This window comes from Cyprinus carpio, chromosome A3 (assembly GCF_018340385.1).
Source record: "Cyprinus carpio isolate SPL01 chromosome A3, ASM1834038v1, whole genome shotgun sequence".
Taxonomy (NCBI): Eukaryota; Metazoa; Chordata; class Actinopteri; order Cypriniformes; family Cyprinidae; genus Cyprinus; species Cyprinus carpio.
This window is the reverse complement of record NC_056574.1, coordinates 27,243,822-27,265,204: the sequence shown is the minus strand read 5'-3', so window position 1 is coordinate 27,265,204 and position 21,383 is coordinate 27,243,822. Positions and strand designations below refer to the sequence as shown.

The window sequence follows — 21,383 nt, the reverse complement described above, 5'->3', positions numbered from 1 at the left end:
ACATATTTGAAATAGAATTTGTTATTTTTCATTAAAATGAATGTTTAAATAAGTTCTTGTCAGTTTAATGCATCTGCTGAATTTCTTAAAAATGGTATGAATGGTATTGAAAGTTATGTAACTTTAGAGAGTCACATGACCTGTGGTTGGCATTTTATAATTGACTACAATTACCAAAAATCCCATCAGGACTTCATGTATAAATCAATTTCCTTAAAATCAAACCTTGTGACAGCACAATATCAGATGTTTTATTGAAGGGAGATACTGCCACAGTATATGCTGTTTACAGGTGAATCATTTAAGTAGGTTATCGATAGTGCTAAATGATTTCAAATATACACAGTGAGTTCATTTTTGGTTTGGTGTCGGTGCAGGTGATAGGGCTGTGGTGCGATAAAAGACAGAGGCTTGGAAAGCACTGGCCTATGCATTGTTTCCGGAAGCAGGAGGGCTCGGTGCGGCACTGACTAGAAATCCAATAAAAAGCGCACGTCAGCGCTCTGATGTTTAACGAATCAGCGCGCTCATTGGAAAATCTTGTTTTCTCCAAATCAGATCGTCTTGATTGGACATCGCAGGTGACGCCCACGAACAGACAAGGTGGGGTTTAATTATTTAACGTGAAAAAAAAAAAAAAAAAATGTAGCTGTCAGACTCTAAATTCCGAAAAGATGTTTAAAGTAGCCTACACAACAGAATAGTCCACTCTTTACATCATGCATGCACTTTGGGAGTGCATTTGACTAAATTCTCATAAACTGCTTTTCTTTGTTCTTAAAAAACAAATCAAAACGTAAATCACTCTGGGACATATTCAATCAAATTAACTCATTTTATTAAAACTTTACATGATCATCACGAAATGCGTTCAAAACAAGCCCGAGAGGCTACAGGCGGGTGGAGGTTTGAGGGCGCCTCGGCAGCTCAAGTTTATAACCCAGATGGAAGCGAAACCCGGGCGACCCATCCGCGATGAGAGCGGCGACAAGGGGAGAGATTGAAAACGCGGATGTCTCTCTGGAAAGAGAAATGCGCGGATCGAGAGAGCTGCGCGCTGACTGGAAGGAGAGCGAGAGAGATGGAGGCGGGGGGAAGTCTCTCAGCTCTGCGGGGACTGGAGCGCCCGTGCCCTGGACCGGCGGCGCAGTGCTGGCTAACATTCAACCCTCCCCTTGTTCCACCACCAGTTCCACACACAAGCAGCGACAGGTAAGAGCTAACCAGCGCCTCATCCTACCAACCGTTGGGTAAACAAACCTTGAAAAAGATTTAAAAAAAAAAAAAAAAAAATCCTAAAATGCAACGTAAACATTCTAAATTAGAACGTTCGTGGATTGTGTTTTTATAAAGGCGCCTCGTTTAAATTCGCGTTGACTTGGTGCAAGGCACGGTACATTCCGAGGTCGCCTTACCCGAATTTCCCGTCCAGTGACTCGGGGGAAAAACATCCTCCATTTACCTACCACAACCTTCGTTTAATTCTAGAATATAACTCCAGAAGCCGCTAATCTCGTATTTTAAGCGCGATAAGGGCACCTTATAAGCGCGGTCGTCTTCATTTCCGAGTCAGGACTCCATGAGGCTTGTGGAGGGAAGAACCAGCCGCCTCTGGTTCGCCATCAGGGAGCTCGGTTATCACACCGTGTGTGCTCGTTTTTGCTTGCGCCGGCCGTGAAAGCAAAGTTCGCGATCTCATTTGAGAGTTTACCGGTGATCTGTGTTTTGGGGAGCACGCCGGGTGAGTTTTGAAGCGTTTGCGCTGTTTTTCCTCTCGTTGGCGGTGAATTAGTCTCGCAGCAGCGCGCACGGAGGGTAGTATGGCGGCTCTAGAACAGTCGACGCGCCAGTGAAGCGTCCTCCGTCTCGGCTGCTGCGTGTTTCCATTGTGACTTGGGAACTAAATGACATGTTTATACACCAGATTGATTCATATCTAAATGAGTGGATTTCGCTTGTCCTGACTGTGCTTCAATCACCGCGTGTTCAGTAAAATTAATCGTATATTTATTCCATTTTTGTTTTCCAAGCCTTTGAAGACCCTGCTGCCATACGGGCTGCTCACGCCGCGCTCTCACCCCGCATTCCTCGTCCCTCGAAAGTCGGGGCAAATAACCAGATTTCTTCACGGTAAGAGGGCATTTTGGACGCCGACTACAAACTCTTTTAAACAACATATAATAAAGCTTGATTTCAGCCGCATTTTAGGGTTATTTTTGACGAGTGTTGGTTCGCCTTTCACCAGGGCTTTAAGGGGATTCAGTGCTGGTTACAGCCGGCTAGCACCGGTGTAGGTCGGTTTAACACTGTAACATTTTAATTTCAATAAACCTACTTTTTAGATATCTCTAAGCTATCATTTATAGCACTTTACACGTGTGGTGGACACAATAAACCGCACCAATCGTGTAATTCAATGAGGTTTTGATATGGAAAACGTTACATTTAAACAATGGTTTTAAATAGACCCTTATAAATACTTAAACACTTTGACGTGTTTTGATCTGAACATAGAGCCCCAGAGCCTTTTTCAGAGCATTTCTATCGTAGTTACGCTCTATTCAGACCAAACGGGGTCTGATTATCATGCCAGCCACCTTTGTTTTTATTTTTTAGAAACATTTTAGGGTGGTTAAAATGCCCTTCAGCCGGGCTCTACTCCGCTGGCTGACGCGCCGCCATTACACATGCAGCGCAGCGGCGACGCCTCGCCCTGGAAAAAGCCATTTTGTGACTAATTCAGTCGGCGCACACGTTTGCTAAACGACACCAGATTATGACTAGCCCTTCATGTTCAAGTATTTTTAAAACAGTCGCTATGAATCAAAGGGGGCGACCCAGAACGCGTCCGTGGCGGAAGCGGAGCCCCGCGCCCCGTCGGTTTGGAGGCAGTCTCTGGTGCTGCATGCTGTAGCAGTCACTCATCATGATCCCTGGCTGTGTTTCCCCCTCGCTCTCGACGGAGACCGAAAGCAGATCCCGATCCGTGGTCAGCTGGTCCGTCTAGACAAGCGTGTACGTCTGCAGCTGCCTGCCTATCGCCCAAAACGCTGCTTCCTCCTCCTGTAGTACCTCCCAGTATCCCCTCGTCCGCCGAAAATATACTCCGATCTCGAAGGACTGCACGAAACGCTCGCCGAGTGCAGGAGAAGCCGTTTCAAGTCTTAGTTGTGTAGACAGAATGGAAGATTAGACGGATTGGCTGCTCTTGCTGGTGTCGACTGCAGAGTTATTTGAGATTTGAAACCGTCACAAGCAATGGGCTCTGTCTCACGATGGAGCGTGAACGCTTAGGGGCGGTGTAATCAACATCAACCATTATGAGTCGGGCTGGATCTTAATTCCACTCTTCAGGCAGCAATTCCTTGTTTCGAGACATTAGCCTACAAAACACCTGCACGGTACTCGTTAAACTTTTAATAAAGAAAGAGGGGGGAAAAAAAGGATTTTCACAACATAAACACGATATTCATTTTTGAGAAATATAATATACGTTTTTATTTAAAACTATTGATAATAAACCAGAAACTTGCCAGTCTTGCTTCTTTTTTTGGCGTTGTTCATACAAGAAAACTTTGGCAAGACATTTGCCAGTTCATTGTGAAATACATACATATTGACTATGATCTTTACTTTAAAGTTGTTTTGTTTGGATTTTTCACTTTTGAGAAGCAATTTGAAAATGTTTATTTTCTTTACAAACTAATAATTCACAAATGCAAGATTATGAAAGTTACCCCCCATTCTAGAAAATATTAAGATCTATATTAAATCCTTGTATATCTGTTGTAACAAAACAAACGACAACTAAAACTTTAGATGTATGCTCACTTTTTGGTGTTTTTGTATAATTTTTGTTTTATGCGAAATATTTATTTTTATTTTTATGTGATATATAATTTTTTTTCCATTTATTTATATATATTTTTTTATTTTTAATCTAATTTTTTTTTGTTGTTATTTTATTATCATTATTATTATTATTATTCTCTCTCTCTTCTGAATTATAATTGCTATGTATTTTTTAGCCATCACTTTTGTGTTCCTTAAAAAAAACACTATTGATAATAAACTATTATAATGGTAAAGCCATTGAAGTATGAGTTTCAACCTCGTATTACCTCAATGTTCGTAATCCTTAATATAAATCTCAACATTTCATTTTCTCTAGAGTGATTCCCGACAATGAATGGAGAAATGGACTCCTCTGCTAAAGAACCCGGTAAGAAACATGAATCGTTTAGATCAGCGGTTCTCAATTGTTTATGAATATTAGTAAACATATTTTTTTGCCACAAACCGTAATGGCTATAGAGAATTTTGGATTCTAAATGTCTGTTGAATTGATGGTTCAAACAGTAGAGCATTGGTTTGATTCCCAGGGAATTCATTGTCTGATCAAATGTATACCTTGCATTCAAAGTAAGATGCTTTGAATAAGTAGGTTCATACTCATGACAATAACTGCCTTGCAAAACAAATTGCTCTCAGCATGAACCATGTCTCCCACTGCACGTGAACCTTTGTGTGCAGTACAAATGTGTAAGCTTTTCTTGTTTGCATGAAGATGTGTTTACTGGTTCTCAGAGATTCTTTTTGCCTTGTGTTTTATTACAGTTTGGGAGCAGGATGACTTGTTGAAGCTGTTGGATGCCATGAAGGTGAACCTGCCAGAAAAAGATCTGGCCAAGTACAAGACGTCCGAGTCCCATTTGGACTGGGAGAAAGTGGCTTTCAACTCATACTCTGGGGAGATGTGCAAACAGAAATGGCATGAAGTGTCACGTGAGGTACGCTAGTCAGTAAGCAGTGGGTTTCAACTGTATGTTGTGATGACTAGAAAAACATGCATCAAAAATGTGTTAGTTGTTGATCAATAGATACTAGTATTTGAAATATGTTTAAAAAAAAAAAAAATTTTGTATGTGACAAGCTATAGGACAATGATTATGCAGTTGTCACATTAAAATTCCCGTTTTTCAATCAGATTCGCAAATTCCGCACCCTTACTGAGCTGATCGTGGATGCGCAGGACTACGTCAAAAATCCATACAAAGGAAAGAAGCTGAAGGTAGATGATCTTAATCGCTCAGTGCTGAAAACTTGGATTAAGAATTGCAGCGTTTTTCCTGTCACGGTAGCAAATACTAACTTTTGTGTATTTGTGTCCTCTCTGCAGAAGCACCCAGACTTCCCCAAAAAGCCGTTGACACCGTATTTCCGTTTCTTTATGGAGAAACGTGCTAAGTATGCTAAATTACATCCAGAGATGAGCAACCTAGATCTCACAAAAATCCTGTCCAAAAAATACAAGGAGCTCCCGGAGCGTAAAAAAGTGAGTGCAATAAAATTCAAACAAAACATCACTAAATCATAGTCTGTAAAATTTTTCAAGAACCACCATAAAAGAGGAATTTATGTGGATTTTTAGACAAATGGGATATTGAAATTATGGAGATACTGTAATGGTATGTTAACTAAATAAAGGTTTAGGATTCATCTGGTGTTCAGTGGATTTGAAATCTGTGGCTGCTCTTTTGTCCTTTTGAAAAGAAGAAAATATATTCTGTTTGGTCTGGATCACCTATTGTTTTGAGTGGTACCTTTCTAGATCGGTCAACAAATCAGGCATTGTTTTGACTGACCTGTTTGTTATGACTGAACCTTTTGTGAACAGGATAAATATGTGAAAGACTTTCTCAGAGAAAAAGAGACGTTCATGCTCAGCATGATGAAGTTCAAGTAAGTGATTTACTGACACTTTACCATCACATTTACATTTTTAGATCTTGCCTTTTCTCAAAGAGTTTGTGTTTCTTAATAGGCAAGATCATCCCGACCTTCTTGAGAACGTTAACAAGAAGTCCAATGTTCCAGAGAAGCCCAAGACGCCCCAGCAACTGTGGTACAGCCATGAGAAGAAGGCCTTTCTCAAAGCACACCCAGATGTATGCTCTACACACACTCACACTCATAAAGAATTTGACGCTGGCTTCTTGATGCACATCAGTGCCATAAAACACTTTTGTTTTTACCTCTCAGCGACTACCAAAGACATCAAGGACAATCTTGGCAAGCAGTGGCCACAGCTCGCAGACAAGAAGAGGATAAAGTGGATCACAAAGTCTTTGGAGCAGAAGAAATTGTATGAGGTAAGTCGTTTGCATTTTATATGACATATTTGCCAGCAGTAGTGGACTTCTTTGTAACGTTTGATCTTTCCAATCCTTGTTTAGAAAAAGATGCGCGAGTTTGTCCAGCAGCACCCAGAGATGAACATCACGGAGGAGAACATCGTCAAATCCACTCTGACTAAAGCAGAGAGACAGCTCAAGGACAAGTTTGATGGGCGGCCAGACAAACCGCCTTCGTAAGTTTAACTCCTAATAAGTTTTGTTTTCTTTATGCGGGGTGGAATATGAGCTGGAAATGTTCATGTTTGTTTTCTATCTATCTTTCTTGTCAGTATTAGTAAAGTATAATTTATTTATTTATATTGATTTATTTTAATATTTTTGTGCTTTTGTCATTTTTATTTATTTTTTATTAAGATTTAATTTTATTTCAGTTTTAGTAATTTTAGTACTTCAAATTTTAAATATTGTACTTTAACTTCAGTTTGTTTTATTCGATTTATTTCAGTTGCCGAAAGTGGTTTTTAATAGTTTTAGTAACGATAGTTTCTGTACGGTAAGTTTAAAGTGAAGGTTTTTTTGTCTTTCTTTCAGTAATGGTTACTCTATGTTCTGTGCTGAGCTGATGTCCAGTATGAAAGACGTTCCCAGTACAGAGCGCATGGTCATGTGCAGCCAGCGCTGGAAACTCCTCACACAGAGCGAGAAAGATGTCTTCCAAAAGCGCTGTGAGCAGGTTTGTAACACATTTATGCAGATTGCTTTTATTTTGCATGCTTCCTTCTCTTTGTAAACAATTCAACCACCCATTAATAATAACATGCATACATTTTATTTTACTTCTTTTCTACACAGAAAAAGAAAGACTATGAAATTGAGATGAATCGCTACTTATTAGTAAGTATACCTTTTTGACAACAGGCACTCAGCTTTCTGTGTTGTTTGCACCATTTTCTGTTCGGTTTGCATTTTAAACATGTTGTCTGTGCATCCCAGAGTATCTCAGAGGAGGAACAGCAGAGAATACTGTCAGAACAGAAGATGGGCAGCTTTAAAAGGGGAGGTGGAGGCGTTAGTCCTGCTTCCAAAAAGAAGAACTCAAAAGCAAAGGTCAGTTTACCCGTCAGTCATTTTTGAGTAATGTAAAGGATCGGTATTCAAATGAGCTTACAGTAAATACAAATTCACATCTTTATGTCCCTTCCATTTTTTTTGTTATCCTAACAGTCCAGTACAGAGAAGCCCAAGCCTCCTGTGTCTGCAATGTTTATTTTCTCTGAGGAGAAGCGCCCAAAACTTCAACAGGAAAGGCCTGATCTTTCTGACATGGAGCTCACCAGACAGCTGGCCCGCATGTGGAGCGAGCTTTCTGACAAGAAGAAGGTGATCATGATGCTTTAGTGCCCCAGAAACGTTAAGATCCTTCTATTACTTTATTAGCCATCTAAATTGTTTTTTAACTTTAACATGTAATCTTTTTTGTAGGAGAAGTATAAAAACCTGGAGATTGCGCTGAAGGCAGAGTCTGAAAAACAGAGCAAAGACGACAAAGGGAAACTACCAGAAACACCCAAAACAGCTCAGGATATCTGGCAACAAAGTGTCATTGGCGACTATCTTGCCCGATTCAAGGTATGGAATCATAATTGCAAGTAAGTCAGTGAAAAATTTGCCTACGTCTTCAACCCCTATGACCAGTCTTATTTGATGATAATTTACTGTTTTTCACTGATCTCTTCTTCTTCTATGCTTTCTCAGAATGATCGAGCAAAAGCTCAAAAAGCCATGGAGGCCACCTGGAACACCATGGAGAAGAAAGAGAAGATCATGTGGATCAAGAAGGCAGCAGAGGACCAGAAGAGATATGAAGTGAGTCTAGACAAATCCAAACATTTTGTGGCATTAAGTAGTAAAGTAGCTGATCATATGTCTACTGCCTGCGGGTTTGTTTTTCTCTTCCTGATTTCCTGTGTGGAAGACTTCATGCTGTTTTTCTGTCTTGTGCAGAGAGAGCTGATTGAGATGCGATCGCCAGCCCCAGTCATCACCCCTGGGAAGAAAATGAAATTTGATGGGGAACCTAAGAAACCGCCCTCGTAAGTCTGTTCTTGTGTGTGTGTGTGTGTGTGTGTGTGTGTGTGTGTGTGTGTGTGTGTGTGTTGGTTTATCTACAATTATTACACCTCTACAAGGAAAAGGCTGTTGGTGTGTTTGAGGCAGCTCGCTTGTCTTAGCCTCTCACTCTTTCTATTCACGCTCTCTTCATCTGTGACTTCAGGAACGGTTATCAGAAGTTCTCTCAGGAGATGCTCTCAAACGGCGAGCTGAATCATCTGCCCATGAAAGAGCGCATGGGTGAAATCGGAGGCCGCTGGCAGCGGCTCCCTCAGAAAGAGAAGGACCGTTACAAAAGACTGGCAGAAGAGAAACAGAGGCAGTACAAAGTGCTGCTTGAGCAGTGGCTTGCGGTACGGATCTTTACTGCTATTCAATCTATTCAATCTATTCAATACTTGCGCAAATATCTTAATATCTAATATATTACAACAGTAATAAATTAATACATATTTTTTTTACTTCACAGGGTTTATCATCACAAGAGAAAGCTGTATATAAAGAATATAATTCTCTGGTGAGTCATAAATTTGGGTCTACTCAGTATTGAAGTGTAATCAAAATACACCATAACTAAATATTTTAAATATTTCTCAAATCAATTTTTTTTTTAAATTTAAAATGGTGATATTTAATCATTTAAAAACATGAAATAATTCAATATTATTTATTTTCAATGTTTTTTGTAACACTTTCTGCCTGCCGTTCTGCCTGTTTAATGTTTTTTTTTTTTCTTAAACTTTTCTGCAGAAACGGAGGAGCACATCAAAACCAGGTGCCACTCCTGCTAAAGTGAAACCCAAGGCCAAACAATCGGTGAGTTTGATCATACATAGTCTTAAATCATTTAGCATTTATTAGTCTCTATGCTCTTTGTTAGCACAATGCACTGATTGATTGTTCTGTATCAATTGTGACCTTGTCCGAAGGATGAGGAAGATGATGATGACGATGACGATGATGATGATGATGACGATGATGATGATGACGAAGATAAGGAATCTGATGACGGATCATCCTCTGATGACAGTGATGATGACGACGATGATGATGTAAGATTTATAGCATGCTGTTCATTTTTTCCACACATATTTTAAAACTGTCTTGCTGATATAGGATCAGCCTTTGATTTTGCGATATTGATTTTGATTAGCGATATGGAGTGCAGCTGTCGGGTTCCAGAAAAATCCTGTTCGTTTTCTCGATAGGGGATTTCATTTTTAGCGACAACTGACAAACCTTATCAGACTTCGAGTGAAATTAATGAAAAACAATCTTTCCAAATTCACTTCCAGAATGAAGACATAGAGGATGAAGAGGTTGAGGATAAAGAGAATAAGTCAGAAAGCAGCAGCAGCGCTTCCAGCTCTGACGATTCATCGGGTTCAGACTCAGATTGAGCCAGAGCCGAGGCAGGCTGAGCCCACAGACTGCCAGAAATGCTGTGAACTGAGCCATGAGCCGGGGGTCTGAGCCACCACAGGAGGGGGCTCACCCCGCTGTCACACATCTGCGCCACCTCTCACACACTCTTTCCTTGGCTTCTCTTCTCCCCTGCACTTCTGCTTTTAGTTTTTCCTCCCTCTATGAATTCTCTTGCCAGGTTTTAAGGCATTTTAGGCAACGTGTATGAGGATGTCTAAATTCCTCCCATCACCGAAAAGGGTGCAGTGCTCTTCTGTTGGCTTGTTGTAGAAGAGTTATTAGGACGCCCCCTGTTTATACATTAAATGTAGGAGGACATAGAGAGCACCAGGTGCCATTTTCTTTTCCGTAAATGAGCCAAAGAGTCTCTTAGTTTCACAGATTATTTCAGGAGGTACAGGGGACCAAATAACTGCACTCTGAAGAATGTTTGCTTTCTTTTCTTCTGTCTGTACCTCTCCTGTTCTTCCTAGTAGCGTTGTTCCTCTCCCTTTCCTGCTCCCTCCATTTTTGCTTTGGTGTTTGTTTTTGCTTCTTCGGTTCAAAACAAATGTGGTATTTTCAGGAACAATGAAGCCATTTTGAATGTTTCCGCATGGACCCAGCTGGCCTCGCACGCGGTTCTTGTTCACCAGGCATTTGTGCGCTGCCCCTACCTGCACCTGACGAGGGGTTAAAGGTGAAAATGGACTATTTATTTTTGTCCTGTTTCGGAATGCTGCCCGTAGCTGTTTCGCCACAGCTGATGGGTTTGAGTTCGCTGTTCGTTCAGATAATAAAACTGACTGATGTTACATAACGAGGAGGACTAGTTTATCAGTTAATTGTTTGGCAACACAAGCAAAGTTCTTGTAGAAGTATGCTTGTTTTGTTTTTTTGAAGATGGGGCACCAACATGTTTTTCTTCTGTTTGTTAATAATGGTTATGTATTTTTTGAAGCTGATGTTTTGTTCCGCTTTCCAACCACTGTTTTATTTGGTGCTCCAAATAACTTTTTCTTTTTAAAATGATAGGTTTTAAATATGATGGATATGAGTTACCCCACAATTCAGTGCACTTATGATTGAATCCCTAGCTCACAAACCTAGTGGTTTTTTTCAGTATTCCTCTTTCTGCATTTCACTCATTAGTCCACCATGTCTGCCACCTCACAGGTCTTTCACGCACCAGCTCAAGGAATGTAATGGAGGTGTTTTATTTAAGAGAGGGGTACCGGTATTTGTTATGTGTTTATGTATATATGAACAGTTTTGAGGGTGACTGGTATATTCTCTCATTCCAATGCTCTGGCCTGAAATGATAACTAAATTTAGTTAAACCCACAGCCCAGCTTCCTCCGCTGAGCTGCCACCTTTTACTAAGTATGTTCATGCAGTCCTCCTAATAGGGGCACTGTAAGTGATTTTTCAAAACTTCAAAACTTTGAACCTTTTTCATTTGCATGATTGGGGGGGTTGCTGTCAAAACAGATCTGGATGCTGTAATTTCTGTACCAGACATGTGAATCTGAAGTAATCAAGGTCTGTATCATGCAAAAAATTTCTGTTCTTGGATCAGTTTGAAAAATATAATTTGGCTATAGATGTTTTGATTGATGGGCCGGGATAAGAAACCGAGTGGACATTTCAAGATTTGTTGATATTTTATAGGATTTTGAGACTTGCAGATAGATTTGGGTTGGGTTCAGTGCTGTTGTAAGGTATTTGTACATATAGCTTTCTTTTATTTCCCTTTGTAATGAGTGAATATTATTGCGTTTGTATTTTCGGTTGGCTAAGCAATATGCTGCTGTAGCCAAAATGAATTTGTTTGTCAATTGGGGACATGTTTTTAATTTGGTAAGTTTTAGTTTTTTACCCCTTCCCGTGTTTGTTTGTTTATTTGTAGAAATGGCAAAAAAAGAGAAAAAGCTTAAATTTGTACTACAGGTTTGAAACATTTGGACGTTTTCTATAGCAAGAGATGTTATATCCCTGCAATTTACAATTTGAGCAAATAAACCTTCTCTTAAACAGTTTTTGTCTTTGTGTTCTTTTATATATATATATATATATATATAGAGTGAGAGCGAGAGATACATACACACACACACACGTGTATATAGGCTGTACATATACATACACCTACGTGTGTGAGTGTGTATATATAATGTGTGTGTGTGTGTGTATATATATATATATGTATATATGTATATCTGTGTGTATATATGTAAATCTCAATGTGTGTGTATGTTTTTGTTTATATGTAAATATGATATTGGAACAAATTCAAGGCAGCTCAATTGATGTGTCACCCAAGATCAGTAATAGACTAGTGATGTCTAACCGGAGCCAAAATGGCAGCGTTGTACTCAAACGACTTAAACACATGTACATATACATATATACACACGTGTGTGTGTGTGTGTGTGTATGTATATATATATATAAATATATATATATATATATATATATATATATATATATATAAAATACATAGGTGAATATATGTATATGCACATATATGTAATAATATGTGTAATATATGTAGTAATAATAATTTATATATATGACACGCATGTTATAAAATGGACCTTATAAAATATACATGTATATCTCAATATGTGTGTATGCATTTGCTTATATGTAAATATGAAAGGCAAGCTCAATCGATGTGTCACCCAAGATCAGTAATAGACTAGTGATGTCTAACCGGAGCCAAAATGGCAGCGTTGTTATATTTTCAAACATCATCTGTACTCAAACGACTTATTCAACCAGGCATCTAATCATTTTTGTAACATAATATTTTCACATGTACGTTCGTCCTGAGCATGTTTCTTCTATGTTGTCGTTAAACCAGAGAACAGCCGGTCCCTGAATAACACAAGACCCGGCCCGTCCAGTCTTGGTGAGTAGAGATACAATTTAAAGAAGAGCGCAACAAATATGCTTTTTTTGCGAGCGCGCGCGGCGGCAGGTAGTACTTTGTAACACATATTTCTGCGGTTTTGAAACAGTGTTTCCTAAACCCTCCATGTGGGAAGTTATATGACAGAAAACCGGGCAGTGTCACAGTCGTGCCTGTCAACTGTTTACAATGACAGCGTGTACATGTGTGTTCAACAGTCTTATTAGGTTTACATATACACTAGTTATTAATTACTGGAAATCGTTTATCTTATTTGTTTGCTGTTTCGCTGAATAATTGCTTTGCCCGCCCATTTTCACAGTATTCCCGTTATATCAGCTAGCTGAACGTGATAAATAATTCATAAATATGGCATGCATGTTATAAAACGGACCTTATAGCCTAGAAAATGTTTTATTTTTATTTTAAGAAAGAACATTTAGTTAACAACATTACCAAATATGGTTGTAAATGGCTGTTTAAAATGTTTTCAGATGTTCACTAATTATTTCGAAACGCTGAATCTCTTATTTTATTGATTTAATTGTTAAGTAAAAAGGCATACTTTTATCTTTAGATAGTAGGATGACCATACTATGATATCACATTGACTATGATGTAATGTGCCTTTGTTTGTATTTGTGTTTTTCAGTGTTTCAAGCCTCTTTCAGCATTGTCGACAATGATAGCTCTCCTACAATAGCTGTTGCAAATGAAAATGGAGGATATGTCTCTGTCAGGCCTGGAAAACACCAAGCTAGAGGTAAAGTGTTGCAGATAATGAGTTTAATTTATGAGACATACAGAAGAGTATATATCTGCTTTTGTTGTTGTTGTAATGGTTGTGTTCATATAAATGCATCTGTTTGCGTAAGAATTGTTCACCTCTAAAATTCACAAAGTAGCCTGTATCATAGACAGATAAGATACATGATTTCATTTGATCAGTTTGACTCAAATGAATTACCTTCTCTCGCAAAACCTCTCCTTTGTCGTAGGCCTTGGCTCACGACGTCTACTCTGACCTGGTGGAAGATGCCTGTTTAGGGCTGTGCTTTGAGGTGCACAGGGCGGTCAAACAGGGCTACTTCTTCCTGGATGAAACGGACCAAGAAAGTATGAAGGATTTTGGTGAGTCAGTCATACCAAATAAACAAATTCATTATTTCTAAAGCCTAGGATGCATGCTTTTAAGATTCATGCTCCCTCTGATGTAGAAATAGTGGACCAGCCTGGTGTGGACATCTTTGGGCAGGTGTACAACCAGTGGAAGAATAAGGAGTGTGTGTGTCCCAACTGCAGCCGGAGTATTGCAGCCTCTCGCTTTGCTCCTCATCTGGAGAAGTGTCTCGGCATGGGCCGCAACAGCAGCCGAATAGCCAACCGCAGGTGCTCAAGTTCACATAAAATTAAATGAGTTTACCTTTTTCTCACTAAATACACAGACATTACTCGGTTAAGGGGATGCTTAAAGCAGTAGCTGACCGAAATGATTAATTCATCCTAATGAATCTCTATGCTTTTTTGTTTTACTTCAGTGTTTTTATTCTATTGCAATGTACTGGTGGCAAAATGTGAAAAATTAGGGGTGATGCATTTCAAATGATTATTTTCCAAAGATAACACAGACTCTCTGCCAGATAGAGAGATTTTATTGATCCCGAGGGAAAATTTGAATGGCGTTCCAAAGCATTGGTTGTTTTGGTGTTTCTACAGAATAGCCAGCAGCAACAACACAAGCAAGTCAGAAAGCGATCAGGAAGACAATGATGATATCAATGACAATGACTGGTCCTATGGTTCAGAAAAGAAAGGTGAGCTCATGCATTCTGTTTCTCTCTTTTCCTTTTACGTCTTTCACCACTATTTGTCTCCAAATGTTGCACCATTTTTTTTTTAATCTTATGAAGGCCTGATTTTAATCATAAATGATAACATTTTATTAACCTCTTATTTTCACAGCCAAGAAAAGAAAGTCAGAAAAGGTATAAAACTTTTATCGGATATGTTGAAAATGCAAGCCAAATGTTCTGAATTATAATAAATTGAAAATAATATTTGAATAAATCTTTTTTTTTTGTTTTAGAATCCAAACTCTCCCAGGAGATCCAAATCCCTGAAGCACAAGAATGGTGGGTTTTATTCTGACTCAGTCTAGCTTTCAGGAGCTGTTTAAAAGTAGTGCACTGCATGACAGACAGCAGGCTTCACTTGAACGTTTTGAGAGTTGTTTTGTATCTTGTTGCACTGCAGGAGAGCTCAGCAGTAATGTCAATCCAGAACTGTACAAGGTGAGGTGATTAATTATTTTAATATTTATAACATTGGTTCTTGCTTTCACTGTTGCATGTATTACTGTAGTGTTACAGCGATGTTGTTTCTCTCTCTCTCATTCACTCATGCAGTATAACTACAGCTCTGGCATCAGTTATGAGACTTTGGGACCTGAGGAGCTGCGCTCCATACTGACTACGGTAAACAGCCTTATACACATACATAAATGACTATGATATTCTTACATAGAGAAAATATTCAAAATATTTTATTGAGAGTATGTTACATTCTTATATAATTAGAAGTCGTGGCCTAATGGTTAGAGAGTCGGACTCCCAATCGAAGGGTTGTGAGTTCGAGTCTCGAGCCGGAAGGAATTGTAGGTGGGGGGAGTGCATGTACAGTTCTCTCTCCACCTTCAATACCATGACTTAGGTGCCCTTGAGCAAGGCACCGAACCCCCAACTGCTCCCCGGGCGCCGCAGCATAAATGGCTGCCCACTGCTCCGGGTGTGTGTTCACAGTGTGTGTGTGTGTTCACTGCTCTGTGTGTGTGCACTTCGGATGGGTTAAATGCAGAGCACGAATTCTGAGTATGGGTCACCATACTTGGCTGAATGTCACGTCACTTTATTATATTTATTACTATTATGTAGACTGTTTACCATATAATATATTTTTTAATTTTCATCTAGAAAAGAAATATATTTAAAAAAAAATAACGAAGAAGAAGAATACTAATAAAAATAAGAAAAGAAAATGAATAATAAATTATCTAAAAAATTATAGCTAGGTCTACAAATAAAAGTCTCATAATTAACAAGTTATTTAATTATTAATTACAGTGGAAAGAAAATCTTAATTCATTTTCAGAAAATGCAATTTAAAACTGAAATTTAATTCTAAATCATATCTTCTCTACTTATCCAAACTCTTGATGTTTTTTTTTTCTACCATATAGTAATGTTTCAGATTTAAATGCAGGTAAATTAAAATCTTTATTAAGCTTGGATATAGGAAAATATGTACCCTTTCAACTAAAAAAATACTTGAATGTAGTGGAGCGTTAGAGTAAAGTTTTTTGTGTTTGACCACCCCAAATTATCTTACACGCATTCAGTGGTAAATTAATGTCAGCTATTTCACTGTATAATACTTTGAACTAATATTTTGAACATTTGCAATTATTAGGATAAGTTTGACCATTAACAGAAGTGGTATTTCCCTCTTTTTTTAAGTTAAAAAAAATCTACCAAGATCTTTTGTAAATGTGTGAAATGTGTTAATCGTTTTAGTTTCTTTTCAGCTGTTTTGCCATTAAATGGTATTATTGGCATTATACAATCTCTCAACCACTGGAGTTTACCTCTTGCTAACAGGCTTTCTCTTTCCTCAGCAATGTGGGGTCGTATCAGAGCACACAAAGAAGATGTGTACTCGGTAAGAATTCAGTCCATATTTGTGAACTAACAGGAAACCATAAAAATAAACATCAGTGATTTATTCTTACACATGCACACTGTGATACACTAAGGCCACTGACATTCAGAGTTTCTTTCCATTACCTTATTGACTGTGAAAGTCACCACCAGTTCTTTTGCCAGCAAAGAGTAAGTATTTTTCCACAGCAGGCGTATATTATGAGGAATACAAACTTACTGAAGGCTGAAACATCTGTCAAACCAGTCTAGGAGATTTAAGGTCTTTGCATATTGTAAGCCTGACCAAACATCTTTTTTTTTTTTACTCTATGTTAAGGCTGCTTATAACCCTGCATTAAGCAACATTTACATGTAGAAATATTTGTAGCTTTTGAACTGATCAATACTTATGAACATATTTGTATAACAAAAAAGAAGAGCATACTGTTTTAATTGGTAATTGTTTAAATGATTAAAATGCTCATTTTTGAGTGAACCGTTCCTCTAATGAAGCCTGTCATGTGATCAGAAGTACGAGGAACAGGTACAGTCAAGGGGACATCGTTTTTCACTGTTCGAGTGTCGAGGGTGTGTATGTATTAGTGTGCGCTGCTGCTTTAGAGCCAAAGATCGATTGTGCATGTGATGTGTGAACACATGATCTTTTTCATTTGTGTAAATGGAAATGATCATGTTATGTTGGGACTGATTTTACGGAACACAACTGGCAACTCCATATAAACCCCGTATTTTTGATTGGTGTTCACTTTTCAGTTTTCTTTCCTGTGTCATTTAATTTGGCCTTGCTTTTGTTAAAAATGTTTAATTGAAATAATCTGTCTCCATTCCAATTGGACATAAAAGTGCACCATCATTTCCTAATTGGACGGTCATAGGTTGTTTTAAAGCACTGCCTGTTTTACGCAGCAAGAGACTTCTTGAGCATCAGCCAGCACGGAAACCCCCTTCCCTAAATGCTAATATCTAACCCTAGAGTCCCTTTTCCAGTCCTGCTGGCAGTGTTCACCCAGTCTCTTGGCCGTCTTTGTCTCTGGTGCAGTGCGTAATGCCACGTTGTGTCCTGGCAGGTCCCAGCGGTGTCCCCAGCACACGGACGAACAGAGGAGGGCAGTCAGGGTCTTCCTCCTTGGGCCGTCCGCGTGAGTTTCACCCTTTCTCCCAACCCTGATCAGAAAACAATCAATGTACCCACCCGCTTTTCTCTCCTTTCATCTGTCTCTCTCTTAATATACCTCTTTTTCATCAAGCTTGTGTTCAGTTGTAGCAGCTGCCCAAACATAATGGTGAAAATCTAATAGGTCCTCGAATTGAGCCTTGAGGCACACCATCTGGAGTCAGTGTACATCTTAGTCTGCTGTGATTTTTCTTAAGTGTGAGATGAAGGGTAACATTTTATAATAAGGTTTTATATGTTAACATAAGTTAACTACATTAGTTAACAAAGTAAAAATGAACAGTGCAAGCATTTATTAACCTTAGTTGTTGTACATTTCAGTCTTTACTAATAGTAATTTTGAAATCAAAATTTGCATCTATTGTTAACATTAGTTAATGCATTTTTAAGTAAAGGCTGAAACTTTTTCCCAAGTTTTTTCCCATACATTTTGCAGTCTGGAAGAGCCAACATTAGTTGGAGCAAGCCAGAGTCAGTCTGCAGATTCTGAGCAGTCAAAGCTGACAGATTTCACAGAAAATCACATTGTGTATTATGGGTGCAGACTTAGCTTTATACTATGATTCCATCTAGTGGGCAGATATGAAAGGTGTGATATCTTAAACCAATTTTTGAAAACATTGTTTTCAATCTAAATGTGTTTCCTAGCAACAGGAAGCATGTTTCAATGTGAGTTTGTTGTGTTCTGAATGCCTTTAAACTTTAACAGGGAATGATGCCCAGTTTTTCCTCTGTAACCATTTAAAAGTCAGCAAATGTTTAGTGTTATAAAATCTGTTCAGATATTAAAAGTCGTATAATGTATTCCAACCCTAACATGTACAATGAACAACTGTATGTTTATTAACTTATATTAACCAAAGTTAATAAATGCTGTAAAAATGTATTGCTCATTGTTAGTTCATGTCAGCTAATACATTATCTAATGTTAACAAATGAGATCTTATTTAAAGGGATACTCCATCCCAAAATGACAATTTTGTCATTATTCACTTACCCCCATGTCATTCCAAACCCATAAAAGCTTCGTTCGTCTTCGGAACACAATTTAAGATATTTTGGATGAAAAGCATTGTTATAATAGTCCATCTGCCATCAGTGATTCAACCGTAACGTTATGAAGCGACGAGAATACTTTTTGTAGACAAAGAAAACAGAAATAATGACTATTCAACAATTCCTCTCCTCTGTGTCTCTCCAAATCAGCGTAGCGCAATTTTGGCAAATCTGAGCTGCATGCAGTTATTTTTGTTTTCTTCGTCTACCAAAAGTATTCTTGTCGCTTCATACCATTACAGTTGAATCACTGATGGCAGATGGACAATTCTGATGATGTTTTTCATACTTTCCTGGACCTTGACACTGTTAATTATTTGGCAGTCTATGGGACAGTCTCAAGCCTCCCGGTTTTCATCCAAAATATCATAAATTGTGTTCCAAAGAGGAACAAAGCTTTTTCGGGTTTGGAACGACATGGGGGTAAGCGATTAATGACAAAATGTTCATTTTGTGATGGAGTATCCCTTTAATAACATTCGGTTTAAATTATGACCTGTTCCTAATATTCTTTTTTCATGAAGAAGCCCAATTTTTCTAGTCCTTTTGCTTTATTAACTGAGCATATTATTTCCATAAATGACACTAATATCTTAATTTCCATGCTTTTGTAGACTCATTTACATTTAAGGCACTTTGCAGATGCTGTTATCCAAAGCAAGTAAAAAATAAAAAATAGTTATTTAGCTTCACAATTTTAATAATGCTTTTGAAAATTCAATGTGCAGTTTTAACCTGTAAAGTGAAGGGTGACAGTGGAAATTATGTTAGCTCATCAGCAAATGTCTCTTTGGTTTCAGCTCTTTTGATTGTTTCTTTGAACTGGGGTTCTTGGTAAAGGTGTGCTTATTCAGCATTTTCTCTGTGTAGTTATATCTTCCTTCCTGTTTGACAGGTCAGCGCTACCTGACTCTGATACAATGCTGGAAAATGATGGCTATGATGCCCCTGATGGCCAACTCATCATGTCTCGCCTCCAGTGGGATGGTTCCTCTGATATCTCACCATCAGACTCAGCATCTTCAAAAGCCAGTGAGTTTTTCATGAAAGCTTTTTAAAAAATTGCATGCTCTGTCTTTGTTTTAGTTTTTTTTTACTTATCCGCAGTCTTGTTGTCAGGCACCAATAACTCAGAATCTAAGAGACCTAAGAAAAAGAAGAAGCCCAGCACGCTGACTCTGACTACCACTGGAAGTGGAGGAGAGCGGGACAAAGGGCAGGAACGAGAGAGAGGAGACCGAGATAGAGTAGTAAGTGGCGGGAGCGGTAGCAGCAGCTCCCAGAATGCACTGGCCCTGTCCAGTCGGAAAAAGCGACCAAAACTGCCAGTTCCCCCAGCCCTTAGCATCTACGATGACCTGAACTAAGGAACATTCACACACTTACACACAGTTTATGATAATGACTGATTTGATGCGTCCTTATGTGATCTCTAGTTTCCACCATTTCAAGGTATATGAACGAGATGAGACGCTCACCGTTGAATGTGTGTGTAAGAGAGGAAAGATCTGGACACCATTTCAGACATACGTATCCGGGGCACAATAGAGTACATTTGTTATGGCACAGTGTTGCACAGTGAAAAGTGAGTGTTCTTGTGATTAAATGTGGTTTTCGTATGTGGATGTGAGTTGGAGCAAGAATGTTTTTTAATTTTACTATGCAGTTCACTGTCATTGTGTTATTGCATACGCTTGTGTGTATACATGAGATTTGGGTTTACAGTGACACATGAAAATGTGGTATGCATGGGTGAATGCTGAACAGACTGCATGTATGTGAATGGGATGTTGCAAATATTTTGTTCCCTAGTGGCACATGTATACATTAGGTTAATCTGGGCAATGTCCTCTACTGGTTTTAAAGGGTGTCTTTCCTTCATATCGTCTTGCTAATGTTACTGCAACCTGTTGTCTCTTCTCAGCTGCTTTCTGCAAGTGAAGCTACTACTCATACTCTCTCTTGACAATGTCTTGCTAAATAATGGACTTACATAGTGCTACCGACAGCTTTCTGCCAAATCTGTGAATACACAATCTTTTGCTTTTTGTCTCTTTTGAAGTTAATATTCTTGTTTGTTGTCATGGTTAATATTTCTTGTCTGATACTCTATTTATTTAGTTTAGTGTCAATGTAATTTTTTTATTATTTAATCATGGCTTTTTGACTTCTTGATCTGTAACGTATGCATTTTCTTGGATAACAAAGTTTAAATGGCTGAAGAGTTTGGTGAGCCTTAGAGCACTTTGTTCAATGTCAGCTTTTGTATAAAATGTTTGTTAAAAAAAAATCTGAAAAGCAAATAGTAATTGTAGATGCACTTAAATGGATAACATCCAGCCCGTATAGGCGCCTTATTGTATTTTCAGTGAATTTATATATATTTTTTTTTTTTTTTTGGTCATTGATCTGTCTTTTGTGAATTTGGTTTCTTGAAGTTTAAATGACCTGAGAGTTTCCCTGAGTGTGAACTGAAACGTCTGCATGATGGAGAAAAAAAAAAAAAACCTTGGTACAACTTAGGATATACAATTGCTGTGGGTGGATGTTTCTTCTGTGATGCTCAGCTATTGCTCTGGCTCTCAATGGACTGTATTATCTCTGTAATAGTCTAAATAAATATTTCTCAGGATTGTTTGTTCTCACACATTCTTAATTCACTCTTAAAAGGACAGTTCACCCAAAAAATGTCATGATTTACACACCCTCGTGTCATTTCAAAAAATGTATGACAATCTTTATCCTTTGGGATATGCTTGTTTACAGTTTGAGAAATGTCTTTTTTTTTCCATACAATGGAAGTTAATAGGCTCCAATATTGTCTGGTTTCCAACTTTCTTCAAAATATATTTTGTGAGTGTTGCTCTTTAAGC

The 21,383-nt window shown here is 38.4% G+C and overlaps 2 protein-coding genes across 11 annotated transcripts; both read left to right on the top strand.

Annotated features, from left to right (window-relative positions):
* The first annotated feature begins 343 nt into the window (after nt 1–343).
* Nucleotides 344–11,689, top strand: LOC109051211 (upstream binding transcription factor). Of its 6 annotated transcripts, none has more exons than XM_042727514.1 (22): nt 345–1,212; nt 2,031–2,130; nt 4,172–4,222; nt 4,618–4,790; nt 4,988–5,071; nt 5,180–5,335; nt 5,678–5,742; nt 5,825–5,948; nt 6,042–6,152; nt 6,237–6,370; nt 6,729–6,870; nt 6,990–7,031; nt 7,131–7,244; nt 7,362–7,517; nt 7,620–7,766; nt 7,893–8,003; nt 8,142–8,230; nt 8,413–8,602; nt 8,719–8,766; nt 9,000–9,065; nt 9,206–9,301; nt 9,545–11,689. In XM_042727514.1, the coding sequence occupies exons 3-22, from the start codon at nt 4,186–4,188 to the stop codon at nt 9,647–9,649; spliced, it is 2,190 nt and encodes a 729-aa protein (XP_042583448.1). In that variant the 5' UTR covers nt 345–1,212; nt 2,031–2,130; nt 4,172–4,185; the 3' UTR covers nt 9,650–11,689. The 6 variants fall into 6 exon arrangements, with proteins under 6 accessions (XP_042583422.1, XP_042583448.1, XP_042583417.1 ...); XM_042727483.1 differs by having other exon boundaries at nt 9,179–9,301; XM_042727498.1 differs by lacking the exon at nt 345–1,212 and adding an exon at nt 1,241–1,741 and having other exon boundaries at nt 9,179–9,301.
* A 654-nt stretch (nt 11,690–12,343) lies between these two features.
* On the top strand, nt 12,344–21,144 carry LOC109045993 (ataxin-7-like protein 3). 5 transcript variants are annotated; one of them, XM_042727436.1, is made up of 13 exons: nt 12,345–12,564; nt 13,217–13,327; nt 13,563–13,695; nt 13,782–13,953; nt 14,281–14,378; nt 14,527–14,549; nt 14,651–14,696; nt 14,818–14,855; nt 14,970–15,038; nt 16,235–16,278; nt 17,348–17,419; nt 19,406–19,542; nt 19,618–21,144. In XM_042727436.1, the coding sequence occupies exons 2-13, from the start codon at nt 13,277–13,279 to the stop codon at nt 19,875–19,877; spliced, it is 1,143 nt and encodes a 380-aa protein (XP_042583370.1). In that variant the 5' UTR covers nt 12,345–12,564; nt 13,217–13,276; the 3' UTR covers nt 19,878–21,144. The 5 variants fall into 5 exon arrangements, with proteins under 5 accessions (XP_042583403.1, XP_042583370.1, XP_042583398.1 ...); XM_042727464.1 differs by having other exon boundaries at nt 12,347–12,564; nt 19,630–21,144; XM_042727447.1 differs by lacking the exon at nt 12,345–12,564 and adding an exon at nt 12,749–12,769.
* Nucleotides 21,145–21,383: the final 239 nt, after the last annotated feature.